Source organism: Macrosteles quadrilineatus, unplaced genomic scaffold, assembly GCF_028750875.1.
Source record: "Macrosteles quadrilineatus isolate MER2022 unplaced genomic scaffold, UCM_ALF_1.0 Scaffold_9__3_contigs__length_116548681, whole genome shotgun sequence".
Classification (NCBI taxonomy): domain Eukaryota; kingdom Metazoa; phylum Arthropoda; class Insecta; order Hemiptera; family Cicadellidae; genus Macrosteles; species Macrosteles quadrilineatus.
In genome coordinates, this window is record NW_026542602.1 from 25,934,041 (window position 1) to 25,954,887 (window position 20,847).

The window sequence follows — 20,847 nt, forward strand, 5'->3', positions numbered from 1 at the left end:
TATTGTTTTTGCTAATATGCCTCAATCATTTGTACCAGTAAAAAAACGAGACCGGTATTTGATAGTTAACTATAGTACAAGCTAAAAAAACTATAAATATAAGCACTGGTTTATGAGAACCATATGAATCGTCGATATTAAGCGAGTTAAGCTAAAACTAAAAAAATAAATTTACGAAGATAATTAATTTAGTAAACATAAACGGAATTAAGCAAGACACATTATGTTTGTGACACGAACATGTATTATACATATTTGGTAAATACGGTAAGTTCATCCCACCAATAACCATGTTGCCAAAGAGAGACTCCTCAAGCAAAGATCTTCGACACATAAGCGTACAGACTCGAGTAATGTTAGCAGATGTACATCAACAGCTGAGTAAACATGTATGTCGTTCAGTCAAATAGACAACTTCTTTGGATGCTTAAACGGCCAACTGTCAAGTTGTGTTATTAGCTTCAGTTTAGTTGGATTCATTTAAATGCACTATTATAATTAATTATGACAAATTCACTAATTTAGAATGCCTTATTTACACTCAGGGGTCATACATAGAGTAACTAATATAACTGTATGTGTGCTTTTAACTATAAGCATTATTAATTCGAGATCTTATTTCACAAAGCTGGGAGGGAGTAATATATAGTATTGTTGAGGTATCCAAAGTAAAGTCAATGTCTTTAAATTAATGACCTCAAACAATACCCATTAAACATGTTTTTTATAAGGTAGCGTTCAAAATGCTTAACCCTCTCCGAAAGTTCTGTAGGATCATCCTTTTGCAGATAATAATTAATACTTCATAACTGTCACAATTGAAAAACGAGAGCCCTGCATATTTTTAATGGTAACACAGGGTTTAGAAGCAGCCTTTGACAGATATATAAACACCCTCAACACCAGGCGCGAGTTTCCAAAAAGATAGGAAACATGCTTGGATGACGGTAGACATCATATGAGGAATGTCATATTCCATAAGTAAAAATAGTTTAGCAATGTAAATATGTTGTAAATATTTCTTTGAGTTTTAACTAATTGTAATTTATATTTTATACAGCGTTGTTTTATTTATTACTTCACACCCCAAGACAAACATTGCATAGATTTCACATATTATTTATATTTTATGTCATATCCATTAGAAAAGATGAATAGTGTGAACAACTTATAATTACAGAAAATGCTTTTGATTAAGAGACCATTAAACGCAAAAATCTCTAACCCATGCATTAGCTTAGCTGTCACAAAACTTAATATTAGCGGTTATTGTGGGGCTCCCGTTATTTTTATTTCTTAAGTAGTAAAAAACGGGCACCAATGGATCACAAAGCTAATAATAATGAACAATGGCGAGACAGTATATTTTTTACATATATCCTTAACCAATATAGATTATTGTTGTAACTTAAAACAAGTGGCAATAGATCACAAATGGCAGATGGTGATGTGACTCCAATTTTAGGAATGATGATTACACAGTCGGCAACTTGGTATTAGGGCTACATAGCACATGCATAGACACTTCCATCACATCATATGCGTGTGGGCCCAAACCATTTGTAAAAGTAGTCAAACTATACTTTTTATATCATTGTTAATTATTCTTTCTGTTAACATTATTTTTTCTGATTGTATTTAAATTTTTATCTTTGGTCTAACGTTTACTCATACACATTTATTTGGCTCAAAAAATATTACTATGTAATCTTGTTTTATTGTTTTCTCAAAGTATTCATCCAATATTATCAGTTTTTCTTGAAGATTTTTCTATACTTTTGTAGAATATTTTAGTAATTTACTAATGAAAATATAATTATGTCATTGTCAAGCTATATGACAATACAAAAATATTAACAAAGAGATAAATAGCTTTGCATCAGCTCAAGCATGTTGCATGCTGGCGGTAATGCCACTTAAAATTTAGTGTTAATGTTATGGGGATACATTTTTGTTGGCCAAAAACTAGGGTTTCATACATTATTTATTATAAAAGTTAAATATAATTATGGCTTGTATTTAAATGTCAAGGACTAAAAACGTGTAAAAAATCAATATTTTTATAGATAAATATAATATTACAAACTTTGGGGATTTTTTTGTATAAAGCAAAAAATTTTTATTTCAAGCATTTTAATTATATGATGGTTACTGTACACATAAGGTATATAAAATAAATAATTGAATATCGAGGAGTTAAAAAACATATTTAATTGGTCATCTTGAAATATATACTCCGTTTTTGATTGTTGTATGAAATATCAAATGCAGAACTAGTAGTGACAACTACCCTACCGCGCCGCGATGCAATCCCATGGTCACTTGTAAGCCCTGCCCTCTGTTAAAAAGAAAAAAAACTACTCTATCGTAGTATACCTATTACAGCTGATTAGCTTTTGATGGACCATCGGCGTTATTTACCGCCCGTGAACACCTGGTGAGCGGACGATATAAACCAATCACATTCATCTACCATACGCTATCACGCGGAGCTGTCTTTCAATTTTGTTTGTGTGTTTTAACACATAACACATATGACCTTCAGGCATGCAACTATACTGTGGTAGAGTGGTTGAACTGTGTTCCAGTTTAGGCAAAATCTTTCTTACTTGCATTATAAACTTATATCCTAACAAAAGTTAGAGACACACACAAATATCTTAGTGTGCGTTTAGATTTCAAGGTTCCACTACTACAAACATCTTAAAACTGCTTTCAGAGATAATTTACTCTAAAACGTACCAAATTTTCGTCACTTTAGTTGATTTTAAATAACGTCATAAATTAACTCCTTTTAAAATAATTTATTTAAATCATTTTAAATTCACTAATGGTTTTGTTTTATGTTTTTTAGATCAGTTTGAACCGATAGCGTATTGTAGATTGTCCGTACGCATAAATATGGTTTCGTTTCATTTCATACTGTAGCAACAGTAGCTTACGGCCTATTTCACCATTAACACGCAGAATGGCGTTAGTTAAGCCTGGAAAGCTCCGATTACGTTATATTGATGTATGCGACAACAGCTTATTGGATCTATAGCATCAAGTGCAGTCACTTTCGTTTTAAATCAATTTAGACGAATTACATGTAAAAACGTATTAATTTATCTGTTAAACTGATGGCCTTAAATAATTACTTCAAATCAATCTTAAAATAAAATATTGTACAGCCGTTTTATCGTTCTTACTATTAATTTTTATGGGTAATAACGGGTAATACGAGGACCAAAAGTAGAGTTGTTTTCAACGATACCTAAATTACGTATCCAAATTAAAAAGTCTTGATAAAGTGATTTGTTATCGAGGTTTTGACGCTAATTTAAGAAAAATTCCAATATAGGAAATACGCGATTTCCGTAGGTCTGGTGGTAAGACCTAGACCCGGGACCGATTGGTTTGTTCATTGCTACATTATTGTGATATACTCTTTTTATATATAATATTTTTTATCGCAATACTAGGCCGTATGGTAATTATTATGCATTACCATAATACAACTACTGTTTATTTTTGACCACCTGGAACGCTCAGATAAAAGTACATAACACCGCATTTACCTGTAAATAGAAAGTTAACTGACTAATTATGAAGCCAGCAGCACATGAATATTCATGGACGTGCTATAATAGTGAATTGTAGTCAAAGCTTAAATTAACGGTGCCTGAGCACGGATAAAAAGCATGTAGTTAACAGTTTCAACGTGGTTCTTTTTTAACGATATTGATTTCTTTTACAGGGTAAAACTACTAGGTAAAACTACACCAGATTATACTAGAGGTTAAAACAAGCAAACAATGTAATACAAAATTTGTCCTATCTCGAACCGTTCAGCGTCTGTCTGTCTGTCTGTATGCGTTTTTGGCAAACATTTTACTCCTTAGTGGTTTGAGCTTCCAGCGTTTGTATTGAGCAAAAATGGTTATCTTTTTGGCAACTAACGTTGAGTAAATGTGAATAACAACTTTTGAACTATTCCAAATTGTCAGCTTTTAGAAAATGTATAACAAATTACACTAAAACCGTTAATTTCACACAACAATTACAATCCAAGATAAGTAATGTTTGGTAAATACCTTACAGATTTTAACGACATAACTGACGATTTTATAATAACTGGCAAATTAATTTTATTATTCAATGCATACGGTTTTCTCCATTTAAAAAATGATACATAGAATGTTTACAATTTAAATTTGATTTAACACTGCAGCACATATCGTTGAGAAATTGAAAGTGTTTTTTAACGCATACAAACAGACGCTGAATGGTTCGAGATAGGACAAATTAATGTTGTATAGCAATATTTGCTTTTTTCACTCCCGAATAATTTGATAAAGTTTGTCCTTGTGGAAGCTAAACACCCTGTATGGTCATTCCTGAATTTTCTTTTATTCGGATTTTCGTTATAAATTTAACAGACTTAGCAAATGGAATGGTCGAATGTTTCTTGTAGGGAATAAAGTATTACTGTAACTATCAGTATCACCCTTGGTGATTGGATTATAATTGACGGTTTTAAAACCACACACAAATTCACTATGATACATTCATCTAAGACACAAAACATCTCAACTAATAGCTAGTGTTGAAGAACTCTCAAACGAGACAATGTGACCTCCATATCGACGCCTCCTTTTTGAACCGCATCACAACAGAAGCTTACATCTGGACCAACTTTTGGAACTTGACGATTGACAATAACGGCATGAGAGCATATTTAAAACTATCAAATGTGCGTCTGTTGACTGATTCGCATAAAACTCAACCAAAATATATGCCTTTCTAATCGGGGTTTTTTTCATATAACGTTCCTTTGGCAAGTGTTGTTATTAATTGTTGGCCTCAAGCTAAGTAAATTTGAAAGTGAATATAAAACATGTTTTCTGTAAAGTAAAATACATAAAATACATCATACTGAAACGGAAATATGTAATGTTCTCATCAAAGGTAAGATTGTCATTTATTATTACACTCTTTCATCTATTACCTAGCTTAGGCTGTCAAGATGATAAGTTACAGTAAAATGGTCATTATGTTTCTATTTATGGTAGTGTTGTAGGGTAAAGCTAACCAGACATTGCTAAACCAATACTAATGCTATAGTCACACTAATTGCAATTCACTTTGTCCTCAGTAGCGGATAAACCACCAAGTAAGGTTTGATAGACAATGGTATATGAAGAGCCACGGGTTTGTGTCTACAATGGCCACTTAAGTTGCGAGACTCTTTGTTCTACGGCTTGGCCTGATTCTGCAAAAACAAGAAAAGGAGTACACTTTCCGTGGTCAAGTGAACAAACTTACAAGCAATCCTTGTAGAACACATATCAAATGTCGTAGTAATTACACCATGTCAATGTTTTGATAATGGTATACAAGTGAGTAGACAAGTCGTTTGTGGTAGCTGCTTATTTACATAGCATTATATAGACGATTCACCAGGGAAATTTAAATCTGTTATAACGGAATTTAAATGAATGCGTATTTTCTGTGCTTAATTTAACACTTATCAACCTCTTGTTTGGGTAGGTAATATTTCGAAACTCATACCTATGGACATATTGGTTCTAATACCGCTCTCTCGTATTTACATCGGAATTCTTTATATTATTTATTGTATGGTAAAATCCTTGCTAATTAAAAAATAATAATAAATATTAACACAATTCAAAAGATTTTTCCAGAGATAAACTCTATTCTACAGATAATGTTCCTGTTTAAACTATCGATGAATAATCGATTAGTCTATTTCACTTTAGTCTATTACATTGCGAGAAGAGGCCCAAAGCCTAAAATGTTATGTATAGTTTACTTACACCAAGAACATAACTATTTGCCCTCAAATCCAACTAGTCTTTACCAATCCTGTTGGTTAAAAATTTGCAATATTCTTTAAAGCTAATGGCATTATCAATTATACATTTTTACATTGAATAAAACACTAAATTATGATAGAATTACTTAAAGCGGATATCTGTATAACAAACAATTGAACCTAAAAGAAGAATAAAAATGTCCAAGAGTAAATGTGTATATTCAGCAGCTATACGGTGTAGTTTTATATAGCAAAGATAACGATGGCTACAGGTGGTACGTGTGTAAGGTGCGAAACACATTAATTCCAAACCCATCCATCAGATATGTTGCCACTCCTCAACCCCCATCACCTTTACAGCCTTTGCTCATTGCTGCTGAAATACTGACACTATACACTGCAATGAATGTATTGTTTATTATTATATTATTGCAAACAGTAATAATGTATTCGAAGGATTCACTGATACGCTCACTACTTAGGGCTCTATTATTTTTCTGTTTATTAAACTGCAAAACATTTGAGAGATTAAAGAGTTATTGTGCTACCTATCAATTGTGAAGGTTACTGTTCTGTGCCCAAGTAAGGTCAATTTTGGCCTAAAACGTCATTTATTATTAGGCTTGATATCAGTAGGTGGTTATAGGGTAGGTAGATGCATGTAGCGATTGATAACCCAAACTAAAGTACATACGAAAAAAAGTACACTCCTTAAATAGTAAGTCTCATAGTTTATTTTTTACATTTCAATACATATTTATTACATTATATTAGTATATTACAACAGTAATGTTTGGGAGCAAGGCTCCAATGTAGGGCTTACTAGGCTTACCTCCTTGGGACAAGAGTAAATACACACGATGTACACTTAGTCACGGAAAACACTAAATCAAACACGCAATTTATATTATATATACCCATAAGCACTCCGAACTTCAAAATAAACTTAGTTTTAAAGTATTAGTCCGCTTCTATAACATGTTAAAAATATTTCAAATCGTAACTTTTAATAAACTTTACAATGTACAATAATAATATACATAATATGTACAGTTTCAAAGTGAAAAATATATGACAACATCACTTATACACAACACTAAATTCTTCTCGGTAGGGTGATATATGGCAAAATTTATTAAAAACCTATTTAACAATTAGCATTCCTTGTATACTATTTTACGACTAAATTAGAGTAGTTCATGTCATAAACAACAAACTGTTGTAATCGGCTCAAACATTTATCTTGTCTTCGAGGAAATCTCGTTTATTAAGCTATAGTCTTGACACTGTTTATATTTATCCTAAAGCACCTTTTAAATACGTAAAATAGCCTATCACAAAAAAAGGATTAAAATGTCTCAATATGTTCTCTTAAAGGTTTTAAATGTCTTTTAAATGTAACATTTTTATAACAATACTAATGGTAACTTTTATTCGGTTGCATTATCTTAGTTTTCTTCCCCTATTTCTAGCACTACTAACACCACAAAGAATCCTCTTAAACGCCATCCTAAACTCAGGACTGAAAATTGTATAAATAACAGGGTTGAGGGTAGAGTTAAAGTACCCTAGCCAAAGGAAAAAGCTGGCGAGGTAAGGGTTAATCTCACAAGAATCACAAAGTGGCATAAGTAGTGCCATGATGAAGAAAGGTAACCAGCACACGACAAAGGCTCCAGTGATTATGGCTAAGGTCTTCGCTGCTTTCTTTTCCCTTTTCGCTTCGAGGTCTCTGGTCTTATCTCGCTTTGGTGGATGGTTGGCTGGTTTCAGGATGGGGGTAGGCACTAAGGATGCAGAAGAGTCCTTGGTGTTGGACAGGGTTTGTTTGGATGGTTCTGACGTATGTGCAGATCCGTTGTTGGTGGTAGCGGCTGGGTCCGAGGTCTTCTCTGGTGACAAGTTGCTGGGGGTCGTAGCGTGATTGGTGGAGATCGTGAAGGCAGTAGTAGCTTCTGGGGCGTCTACGTTGCTAGGTCTTCGAGACACATCCTCCTCGACAGCATCAACAGTAGAGCAAGTGGACTGTCCCTCAATTAGAACCAGGGACGCCGCCAAGCCCTCAGTAGTAGTTTTAGAATCTCTTGATTTCATTCGGAGAAATCTCTTCTTTTTAAGAAAACCTAACCCCTTGCTTTTCTCTTGAGGAGCTTCCTTGCTTTTGCAGGATTCTAAGACTGCGTTTCTTTGAGCTCTTCTTCGTCTTATCCTCTTCCGAGCCGTTTGGTAGATCTTCCAGTAGAGCACTAGGATGACTAGCAGTGGAACATAGAATGTGGAGAAGGTTGCAAATATCTGGTATCCTACGTCCTGACTGATGAGACATCGCTGCTGGTTGTTGATACGATCCAGATAATCAGGGTCCTTCCAGCCAAACTGAGGAGCCAAAGACACGACCAGTGCTACGGACCAGACGACGACGATCATGCCGATGATACGACCTCCATTTCTGGTGTGGATGTAGTCGATGTTGGTCACCGCCCAGTACCTAAAAACAGAAATATACATTTGTAACCATGCAAAATATTCATACATGCATATGATTAGATAAAAGTTACTTGTATTTCAGATATTGACCGCTAATTTTGAGTCTTTAAGTCAGTATCACTTATAAACAGAGCTGAAAATGTTTCCCAGAGCCAGTCCTTATAAAATATTCAAACCAGGTGTCCTACTTCATATTACACTCAATCTTTGCGTATACTCAGTTGCATGTATAAAAAACATTTAAACAGTAAATAAATTGATTTGTTGCTAAAATATGATTGTATTCTTTACCATTTCTCAATAGTAATTAGTCATAATAAACGTTCCCAGAAAATTTTCAAAGAATGAACTTCATAAAATTACTCTTACCTGTCCACAGCGATGGCTACGAGATGAAGGATGGAAGCCGTACAACACAGGACATCACTGGACGTCCACATGTCGCACAACTCCGGGCCCAGGATCCATCCTCTACTTATCTATAAAACATAATAAATACAATGAACAACGAAACTAAGGGTCTCTTTTACAGGACACCATTTCATTCTCTTACAATGTTTAGATCTTCATCAAAAGACCCATTAAATCGCCAATAGTTTTGTGTGACTATTACAATTTACCTTAAATCCTTTTATGAAATACTTTATTCAAGTAGTTAAGAAGAAAACAAATCAATATAAAATTTGTTATCAAAAAACCTCTGCTACATTAACATATAAAGCGTACAGAAAAAGAATATGTAGGTTAGCTCCTGTGTGCAATTGAATGTTTGTTTCTAGCTCAATATCAGAGGATGACTGGGGATGACATCTCAGATGCTCTACCTCTCCTTCCTTCCTTTGCTCTCTACTCAGTTTATCCTTTGGACACTTCTGAGGATTACATGGTCTTTATTTTATGCCCCAAAAGAATAAAAATATATACATTTTATAGGTTAAACATTTATTAAAACTGTTGTTGTAATCTAGTAGAAACACGTATGTAACTTTGTATGCTTATATTTTAACTCACTATTATTACACACATGGATACTAAATTATATTTATCAGCTGATTATAAATTATCTAGTACCTAATAATGTTTGTCTAACTTTGAAAATATATAATATTTTCTAAAATTAAAATGTTATGCCATTTTTCCTCATTTATAATAATAATAAAACAGTTAAAAACAAACAAAAATTGTATAGTACTGTACATAAATGTCCGTTCATGGAAATGTATAACAATTCCATTAAATGACTATGGACAAATTAAATAATGTATAATATATATTAAAGTTTGTATAATATCAAATTGGCGATTTAAATTTTGCCCCATTTCACGAATCTGTTATTGATAAAAACTTTGAAAACTATTTTTATAACCCTAAACATATTTTTATATACCAAAGCAAATTCTTTAAAATATACTGTACTTAACAAAAGACGATATAAATGAACTAACAGGAGTCTGCAAGGGAAGCAAAAGAGCGAAACAAGTTTAATTAATACATTCACATTCTGTCTCTCGCAAGGAATTTACAGTTCGTTTGTTACAACAAAGTTAGTATTTCACACCATCTATTAGTCCCACATTAGTCATTGTCCCACACTACTTTATAACATACACATGGTTTATGATACAGAACTTGGTTACTGTTACGATACGACAATTAGTTAATGCTACATTGGGAAACCTGTATTAAACCATAAACAAAAAGAATTAAATATAGACCGTCACCTGTGCTGCGGTTAGCACAGGTTCTGGTGTCCACCACTGAGAGCGCCGTGTAGTTACGGCGTACGCACTACTTTTTTTCTATGATTAAACTATCCAGTATGGTTTTCTTTACAATTAATATAAAGATTATATTCAGTAGGTGTATTATAATGTTGTTCATATAGTAATTGCAGCCTACACTTGACTTTAGTCAAATATATATTTTTCCTATTAGGAAAAGTCCTTAATATTCATTTAAACATATCCTAAAACATGGATTCTAAATATTTTTAATTAAGTTATTAAGTCTTTTCTCAGTAAAATTTTGCCAATTTAAATAAAATGTAGTGTCAATTATAGCTACTATTATAAGTATGGATGTAAGCCTTCATTTGAATACTACAAAAATATACATAAATACAATCAAAATTTTGTAAGTGTGCAACAATACATACGTTTAAGAGCAATCAATGATTTTTTGATTATGGAGAAAATATTAAAAACAGCTACGTTGGGGTATGTTTGGTATTTATTATTTGTATCCTCAACTTCATTGTAAGCTCAATATTACCTCGTAGACAGCGCCGAGTGGCATTACCAAGCAAGCGACCATAAGATCTGCCACAGCAAGAGACATTACAAGGTAGTTGGCAACGTTCTGAAGATTCCTCTCCAGCAAGATGGCGGCGATCACGAACACATTACCTGCAAATACAAATGAAAGCGTATACAGTAATATTATTATTAAAAAAAAAATTGTCTAGCATTTTCGAGCTAAATGTTTTGTTACTTTAATTTATTTTTTGAATTGAATGCGATCAAAATTAAAACTGAAATAAAAAGTTTCATAGTAACCCGTAACGTATTTAGTATAGGCTAGTAAACTGTATTAGGAAGGATTGAGATACCTTTTGGTTAATATTCTTTTTTTTTATCATTACGATATCTATCTTAGTGGAAACTTTGGGGCGTTCAAAAATGTGCTTTGACTAAAAATATGTACATTTCCTTTAAGATGTTTGGGTTTGTAAATATAAAATTGTAAACGTATCGATACGTGTACCGTATAGTTTAAGAATCTACTAGCACACAACTGCGTACGTAACTGAGCAAATTATTAAGTTGAATAGCCATAACTGTTACTCGCTTCCGCTCGTTGCACAACATTCACCTGCGTGATATAAAAACGCTCTTACTACACTTGTAATGTAAATAGCTATTTTTTATAGTTTATTACAGTGAAAGATAGTATTACTACAATACGCTCAAACAAATAAGACAGATTTTGTATGTAAAAAAAAGCTTAAAAAAAGGAAATGTACCTCTAATGGAGTAAAAAAACTCTCAAAAGTTAGTATTTTGTCATAAAGCTGTATAGCTACGCGTATTGGTAAAGTTAATACATGACTATATTTATACATATTATAACTTCAATCTATGGGTTTTAATTGCAGTTTATTATAATAAACTAAATTGTTGAAAAATAATATTCATTTAATAATCTACTCGCCTTTCTTAAGTCACAGCTCGTCATTTTAGAGCAACTTTGATCTTTTAAAAACTGTCAAGCATTTTATCCGTATTTCTCTCATGAAACTTGTTAAGTAAAGTAAACAAAGCCGCAATAACACAATACGGCCGCTGGCTACTCCCCTGTGACGTGAATATCAACGTGTTATACCTTCCTACCTCACCTCATTGTTGGGTTCTAGTATTTAGGAATAAAAAATAATAGTATATACGTATTCAATATCACTGTCCTATACTGTATAAGTCAAGCATATACAATTATATAACATTAAAATAGTTACTATAAAAAACGAAGAGCAAAATTTCAAAAATATTCGACTTATTTTATTGATATTTTGCAACTTGATACATAAAATCCGAATCCACCTTTAATACTGTAGTCCTATTTATGATGAATATTATAATTAAACGCCAGGATGGATGAATTTGAAAGAAAATATTATAATTTCAATTAAAGAATGATAGTCAATCCTTAGACGAAAAATAATTATATAACAGTATGAATTTATTAAAAATTATATGTTTTTTTAATTTTTAACCTGACTGGTACGTAACTTTTGTTTTTGGGTGAAATATCTAATGATCAACTACTGCAAAATTGCCAAATCTTTGTAAAGACCATATTGAAAGCTCCCTAACAAGTTTCTGAATAATGTAGTTGTCTTTTTAGCTCCCGCTAAAGGTCAAACTGATAAATCTCTTTTGAAACACATCTGTATTATTATAAACTTTTATGATCCTAGGGTAAGATTAACCATACAAACTTACAATTAAATAAATATAGCAATGTAGATTTAAAAATGAACTGATCACACATTTTTTAAGTAAGTTCGTTATTTCGGCTTAAGCCTTCTTCAGGAACAAACAATAACAATTATAAGTGTTTACCACTCTGTATCAGATGGTTTTAGCAAAAATCCAAAATACATATAATATATAAGGAATTAAAAAAGAAAATGTTGATAGAAAGAAAAAAAATGTTTTATATACCATCACAAATTTAGATCGGAAGGTGTTTTAGATTTAAGTATTAATTGATGAGATTGCTCAAGCTGTCTTAATTTTAAGTCTGATGCGTCATTTGCCAATTTTCATATTCCTTTCAATGAATAACATTGTTGAAAATTTTGAGAATGCTCTCTCGCATGAATAGCCACAGGTTTTTGTTTATCAGGATGTTTTACGTCATATCTGTGGCCATTCATACGAACTCTAAGAGCATTTTTTGTTTTGCCAATGTAGTCTTTAGGACAATTTTTACAGGAAATTTGGTAAATTACATTAGTAGAATCACAAGTGATATTACTATTTATGTTATATATTTTGTTTGGCTGCTTGTAAAAGTTTTTGATAGGATGATTAATTTGCAAGTGGCACATCGTGGTTTGTTGCATTGATTACAGTCCGAAGGTTTTGGTGATGGTTGGGAAGTGGGAGGTAGTTTAGATTTTGAAAGAATGTCTTTCAAGTTAGGAGCATTTTGTATATTAGTCTTGGGGGTTTGGAAAACAAATTATGGGTCAAAGGTGAATTTGAAAGGATTCTACTAATGTAATTTACCAAATGAATTACTATTTCGATTTTAAGTAGTTAACGTGGTGTTATTGTTTAAGTATTATAATTAATGTAGTATTTTTTTCTTAAGGGAGTTTGAAATGGCCAATAGCTAGATAAACAAAATCATATTTGTAAATTTCACCATAGAAAAGTATTATTTTTACCGTAACAACACATAACGCCAATAGATGCTCAATATTAAATCTGTATATTTCTTCGAGGAATGTAAAATTCCTCGGCAAAGAATAAATTTTACTTTTACGAACTGAAAACCACTCCACCAGAGAGCGAAATCAATGTAGTTAATAGCTGACAATGACCAGCTCTTTTCAGCAGCATGTTGACCCTGTCTGTTTGGGCACGGAGTATACTCAGGTTTATTTATTTACTCACGACACATTCTCCCTGTGTTTGGACTTGGCGAGCTCCAATGTTACAAAACACTAACAGACAATGGAACCTTGTGTACACATTCTGTACAATTGTTAGTACAGAGGTAACATAACCACTCTACTTTATTTACATACCTTGAGTGTTTGGATCACCCTTTGTTTAGATCGTTTAAAAATATACGAGAGTTTATAGCATAAACCATATCTTCGGAGGTAAATATTTTAAAAGTGTTGAATTCCTTAAAATATATCCAGCCGCATGTGTAACTGACTCACTCACTGACTGGGGATACATATGTTTACCCAATTCTAGAATAGCTACTCATCTGAAATTTGGCACGATTGTAGGTCTTGGTCCCAAAACCCCAAAAAATCCTAAAAAATTGCATTTCTTAACTTTAACCCCCCCCCCTTAAATTTAGCGTTCCCCCCTGTTACTCTTATGGGAAATAAAATGATAAGTAGCCGTCTTTGGTGTGCTCACCTGAATCATTTAGGAGCATGCTAGAGACTTTTGGCAGCATTGTAGTACGTGATCTTAAATTAACGGTGAAATTTTCAAAAGTCCCATTTTTTTATTTTAACCCCCCCCCCCCAAAAAAAAAATCCAAAATGGGGTTTATCTAAAAAAAACATGTTTTTTTAAACGTTTTATTAGCTCGCTTTCTTTATGGCTATAGCTCGGAAACGGTAAGAGCTAAAAAAGAGTTCAAAGAATATTCACGGTCAGGAATTAAATTCTGTACAAGACATCATATGCGTTTTACGAAAATCGCACTCCTTTACCTTCAAAAAACGCCCTTCTTTCAATTTTTTTTTAAAATTTCTTTCAAATTGTTTACGGTTTTCGTTCTTTTTCATACTTAAGTAATTTGTATTACAAATATTATCAATGCTTTGTATATATATTTGTTTACTTTAAATTTTACTTACTACATGTTTTTTTCATAACTTTAGTCTTTGACCCCCAAAACTTAAGTTTAATGTCAACATTTGGAGACTATAACAGTTCCCCATGTTATTCTTACGGGGAATGAGCTTTACTGGCTGACTTCGGTGCTCGTTTCTTAACCATCTAGAATCGTGATAGAAACTTGAACATTTGGCATGGATATAGATTGTGCTCTTGAATTATTGCAACAATTTGGAGAACTGCAATTTTAAACATTTAACCATCACTAATATCCAAAATGGCGGACGTATAAGAAGGACAACACAGGTGTTTTTATTACGGGTATAGTAAAAAACTGTAAGAGCTAGCAAAGATTTGCAGGAATTTCCACGTTCAGGAATTAAATTTTCTACAAAACTCTTAGGCGTTTCCGAAAATCACACCATTTGACCCCCAAAAACGCCCTACTGTAAAAAAAATTGGTATATTTTTCTCTGATTGGTAATAGTTTTCACTATTTTATCCTACATAAGTATTTTTTTTTTCAAATATTATTAATGGTTTGTATTTCCCTTTGTTTACTTTAAATTTAACTCTTTACATGTTTTTTTCGTGACTTTACTTTTTGACCCAAAAAACTTAAGTTTAGTGTCAAAATTATAAATGTTTTAACACTTTTACGAGCCCAATGCTATTCTTATGGAGAATAACATTGAAATGTAAAGACTTTGGTATGGTCATCTGAATAGTTTAGAAACGTGCGAGAGACTGGAAATTCGAAAAGGATGTGGAACATCACCTTAAAATAACGATAAACTTTGCCAAAGTCCCATTTTCAAATTTTAACCTCTAAAAAATCCAAAATGACGTACATCAAAAAACGACAAAACACGTTTTTCCAAATAGGCTATTACTGAAAACTGTAAGGGCTAGCAAAGATTTGAAACACTTTTTACGGTCAGGAATAAAATTTTTTACTAACCCTTTATATGGCGATTTGCGAAAATCATACTCCTTCATCCCTAAAAACGCCATAATTTCAAAAATTGTTAAATTTCTTTAAAAATTTTATTGGTTTTCGCTACTCTTTCCTACATAAGAAATTTCATTTTTTTAATATTTTTTAATGCTTTGTAATCTCCTTAGTTAACCTTAAATTTTATTCTTAACATGTTTTTTTCATTACCTTACTCATTAACCCATAAAATTTCAGTTTTATGTCAAATTTGAATGATTTTATCACTGTTATGAGGCTATAACAGTCTCCTATTTTATTCTTATGCTGAATCAACTTGAAAGTGGCTGGCTTCGGTGTTTGTTTCTGAACCATTCAGAAACGTGATAGAGACTTTAAATTTGGAAAGAATGTGGATAGTGGCCTTGAATTATCGAAAAATTTGTAGAACTACCTAAAAATAAAAATAAAAATACGGGAATATAAAAATACCCCCCTGCAGCAAACTTTCCGACTAAGCGAATTTAAATTTGCCTGGATTGATTTTCAATTGATTTATTTACATGTATGTTCAGCGAGTACCTAGGTTAGCTGCTACAGGGAAACTAATAAGGTGTGTTTTTTATTAAATATTAATGGGGACATCAAAATGAAAATGTAAATCGTTCCCGGGCCCAGGTCTTACCATGAGACCTACGATAATAGCAACTTCCCTATAATGAAATTCGCTAATAAAAACAACGAAACAGGTAGTTTACTGTTATAACTTAAATGTGGTAAGAATAAGAGTGTTAACTTAGATGGTAAGAGTGTTGACTTCCTTAAAAAAAGATTTTAAATGGCGGATTTTTTTAAATATTCAAACATATTGTATCTCGTAAATCTGTTATTTCGTACTCGTACTTATTTTTGCTACCTCATTTGGCTACCCATGCTGAACCTAAGCTTTTTGATCTTTTTTGTGTATGGATTTTCTTGCGTTGCTGTTAGATCTTTTCACCAAGGAGATCCAATATTCAATTAAAATAACATAAGAATTTCACAATCAATTACCTTCTTGGTTTACGTCAACCGCATACACAAGTGTTAATATTAACTGAACATAGGTACTAAATTAAATTTGATATGAACATATAAAGTTGACACCGTATAGTTTTAGCCATTACAAAAAATTAAATGAAGGATCCTATTGATTTTCCACATCCATACTAATAACAGGGAAGGACTAGTAGAATGTTTAACAAAACACACAGGAACATTAAAGCAGCGTACTCACCGATGACAGTGACCAAGATGAGGATGCCGAGAACCACGGACATGATGCCCATGAAAATAGCATCAGACTCATCCTCCACAGCTGTACCGTTCGACTCCAAGCTCGAGTTGACCAAAGTGCCATTTTCGTACAAGGTAAAATTTTTAAGCGGATTATCGTCAAAAGGGTTAACATCTTCAAAGGAGGAAGACATGGTTTTAAGATTCCCGAAGGCAATGTCATCATAAACAAAATGGTCGTCAAAATGTTCATAAGGGGTTCTTTTTCTATTCGGAAGCGTTATGTTATTTTTCTCAGGATTTTTTACTGACAGCAATGTTCTATGGAATTTTGTAAACTGATCCGTCTCATTTTCTTCAAACTCATCTTGTTTCAACTTAGTGCCAGGAGTAAAGAATATATTAGAAAATGTGTTGTCTCTGTCGTTAATAGTGGCATGTGTGGTTTCTTCCGAAAATGAATTTGCTGGTTTATTTATGGATTTGGCAAAGATCAGTGACAAATCATTGAACAAAACTAAGAGAGTGAAATAAATAACGAATTTTCTGAAGGCTAGTCTTGAATATCGGTGATTAGGTTTGTCGACGGTCCAGGATCTCTTGTCCGATGACTCACAAAGAGTCACGGCGACCATGGTAGACGAGGTGAGGTCACTGGATCAACCATGACGTGTCTGCAACAGAACCAGAAAACTAATTCATTCTCCAATATATTTTACTTATTCAAATGTGTTAAATGTTATAACTGTAATAAATATTATGCTTGTTACAATAACTGGTAGTCACAACTATCTATCTCTATAGCGTGATAGACTCGAAGAGTTTGTATGTTGATTGTGCTGCTATTCGATTGGTGTATTCCTCGGACTTCAGTGCGAGAAAGATGAGTTTAATGCCTACCATTTCCACGAAAATCCCTTATAACGTTTTCCATTCCTTAAGCCACTGACCTAGATACAAAATATATACTATTATGCGCGATTTGTGTACTAACTTTACATTGGTATTACTTATGGTGTTACATTTTGTGTTTCATAGTTTGGAAACCTTAACATCTTTACAGTTTTGTAAACACCCTAAACCTAAACTTGTATATAGAAATATTCTCCGACTCCGTGTGCAATATTTATTCAAATAATTTTTTAAATTATATTTTCACGCAATCTGCTACACTCAAGAAATATGTGTTATTCTGTTTAATTTACTGATAAGCAGTAAATCACAAAAAGCACAAATTTAATTTAAACAAAATATTCATAAAATATTTACATATTTATAAACGAAAACTTTAAAATATTCTAATGAACAGTAGTTTTGTATAAAATACGAATAGGCCTATAGAACTATATATAATATTAAAATATATCATATAAAACAATTTAAAGTAAGCTATATTTTACTATTTTAAAACAATTATAGTTACGATTAAAGATAAGAAGTATTATACTCATTCACCAGCATAAATGAAGTGCAAGACAGAAAATATTTTCATGATGTGGGTTAGTTTGGAAATGTAAATTATTCCCTTTCCCTGTACTCCTTTGATACCGCCCCAGTCCACTGAAACTCGCTTTATGTCAATTCTAGTTGTGTGCCTTTTCAGATTTAACTGAAATAATAACTTTGATATTTGTAAACTATCTTTCAAACAGAATTTAGGATATAACGCAAAACCTATAGGGAGGATTTCATTTTGTATCATATTTCATCCCTGGCTTAGTAAACGTAATTTTACAATTTAAACAAATTTAATTGGCAATTGAACTGGAATTAAGATTTAGATCCGGAACCGATTTTATTTTTATTTTTATGTCATTTGGTGAGGTTTTAAGTTTCAGGAAATATTTTAGCCAACATTTAAACAGATAAATTTAATTCACTCAGTCTGCAGGTTTGCTGTGGTGGTGGGATTTTTATTATGTTCTCACGCTGTTGACAATTTAATTTTTTTTTTATGGAAACGGCCCAGTACTGGTTCTATTGTTATATAACGTTAACTGTTTGTTAAGCTAGGAGTTCATCTAAACATATAATTTTCAGAGGCTGAGAAACTTTTAAATAGTGATTTTTTATTTCAAGGAAATGTAAATCTGCCAAAGCTTCATTTAGTGACACAAGGCTGACTTATCTTAAACTCAAAGCTTCTCTACAAATAGAGAGTGATAAAGAATTCTGAAGATAAACGAGACAATGTGACCTCCAAATCGACACTTCACGTTATTGATGACTTCATTACACAAGGTTACAGCTGGACCGGCCTTAGACCTTTGTTATCGTTTGTCGCTATCTTTCAATAACTTTACCTTTAAATAAAATATTGTGTCTTTTAGAAACAAAGAATTTCAAAAATTGCAAAATTGAAGGCATGTGACCGCAGCGAACGAGCTCCAACTTAAAGGTGAGTGAGCGTAGCGAACGAACTTAAACCAGGACGTGATTGAGCCATGCGAACGAGCTCATCTTGAAAATGAACGAGCATTTGACATAAAACCACATCAGGACAGGACGACGTCTGTCGGGCCAGCTAGTACCTTATATAAAGCATATACCATATAGCTTTTATTCTTTTGCATGACAATTTTCTAGAAAAATTACAAGATATAAAACTCTGACCAAACCAATAGTTATTATACAGGGTGTTTTTTTACTTGCTTCTTTATTTATGTAAAAACTGCAATAGATAGAAATATGCAGTTTGCGGAAATCGTCTATCGACGTAGGTCCACATTAAATTAATTGTTGTGAACTTAATGTGAAGTTCCCATTCATCCACTTTCTTACCCTACCCTTAGATAAAAAATTTTAAATTGCAAGGTACCCCTTTTGACATATAAAATGTGAGGGCATAAAAAAAGAAAAAGAATGGTGCGACCTAGATGTCTCAACGTCAATCCTGTAAAAGTTATGGCTGTTTAAATTTGAATTTTTCGCCCCCTTTTTTAAGAAAAACACGTTTTTTTAAATGACTGTAGCTCGAAAGCGGAAGAGCTAGCAAAGATTTAAAAGACATTTCACGGGCAGGAATTAAATTTTCTTCAAAACATTCTATAGGGTTTCCCGAAAATCACACTCCTTAGCCCTTCAAAAATCGCCATACTTCAAAAATTTGTAAAATCTCTCGGTTTTTTACGATTTTTTATTCGGACAACCGTGCCAGCTAGTCATTTTGAAGGACTATCCTAGCTCAATCCTATAAACAATTATGACAGTTCAGTCATAATCTTTGATAGGATTGACTAGAGATCTCTAGTTTGCACTATTCTATTTCTTTTTTCATGCCCTCACATTTGATATGCCAAATGGGTACCTTGCAGTTTAAAAATATTAATCTAAGGGTAGGGTGAGAAAGGGGCTTAATGGAAAAGTCACATTAAATTCACAACAATTGTGACCTCTACGTCAATAGACGATTCTCGCAAACTGCATGTTTCTATATATTTCAGTTTTTACATAAATAGAGAAGCAAGTTTAAAAAAAAAACACCCTGTTTGTATAATTAAGCAGAGTTCTTTGAAAGAGGAAACCTAACTAAACAAACTCAATTGAAAAACACCCAGATTTTGATGCTAAAGCATTCTTCTGATTTTATACTTCCAAGCTAAGTCCTTTTGATAAAAAAAACCTTATTACTAGAAAGATATTTTGCTAAATGAATGTATTTCAGCCTATATTATTTTTAAACAATACATTGGTTTAAAAAGCTGCATCCTTACGAATTATTATAAACATTAGTAGGATAAAGAATTTTACAATAAAGCGTTTCCAGTTTAAGACAAACACAATATGAAAGACTATGCAATATAACCTTACTCTTGTCAATATCCTTATTGTTGAATCTAAAAATAAGTATCATTAAAACCTATTATTTATCAAAATTAAAATAGATGGATTGTTACCAGACTCAGAGTTTGATTTTGTACCTGGCCAGCCTTACGAGTTGCAGATATTGTAAAGTAAATGTTTCTTTGAGTATGTTTCTTCGTTATGTTTGAATTATTTTTTAGTTTGACAACGGCAAGTGCTGGGTAATTTATGTTTGAGAAGAAGACAATGGATTTGAAAATGGGGTTTTACTAGAAACAATAAGATTTATTGAGGACAGGTTATTCACTTTCTTATATTATTTATCCTTGCAATGCATTGTGAACAAAATATATAATTTCTTTTGAATGAAAAATGTTTCCCATCACAATTATGGCGTGACGACACTATTTTGCGCAGTGTTGCATGGCTGTTACATA

General features: G+C 32.5%; 1 protein-coding gene across 2 annotated transcripts in view; it reads right to left on the reverse strand.

Moving 5' to 3' along the window:
* Nucleotides 1-6,529: 6,529 nt before the first annotated feature.
* LOC129002364 (5-hydroxytryptamine receptor-like) overlaps nt 6,530-20,847 on the reverse strand; it is a 37,377-nt gene continuing 23,059 nt past the window's right edge. For both annotated transcript variants that reach the window (XM_054430108.1, XM_054430109.1), the window contains exons 2-5: nt 16,608-17,280; nt 10,577-10,710; nt 8,675-8,784; nt 6,530-8,306 (exon numbers count right to left, since the gene is read on the reverse strand). In XM_054430108.1, coding sequence (XP_054286083.1) covers nt 7,262-8,306; nt 8,675-8,784; nt 10,577-10,710; nt 16,608-17,241 — 1,923 coding nt within the window. In that variant the 5' untranslated portion in view covers nt 17,242-17,280 and the 3' untranslated portion in view covers nt 6,530-7,261. The remainder of the gene's footprint in view (nt 8,307-8,674; nt 8,785-10,576; nt 10,711-16,607; nt 17,281-20,847) is intronic.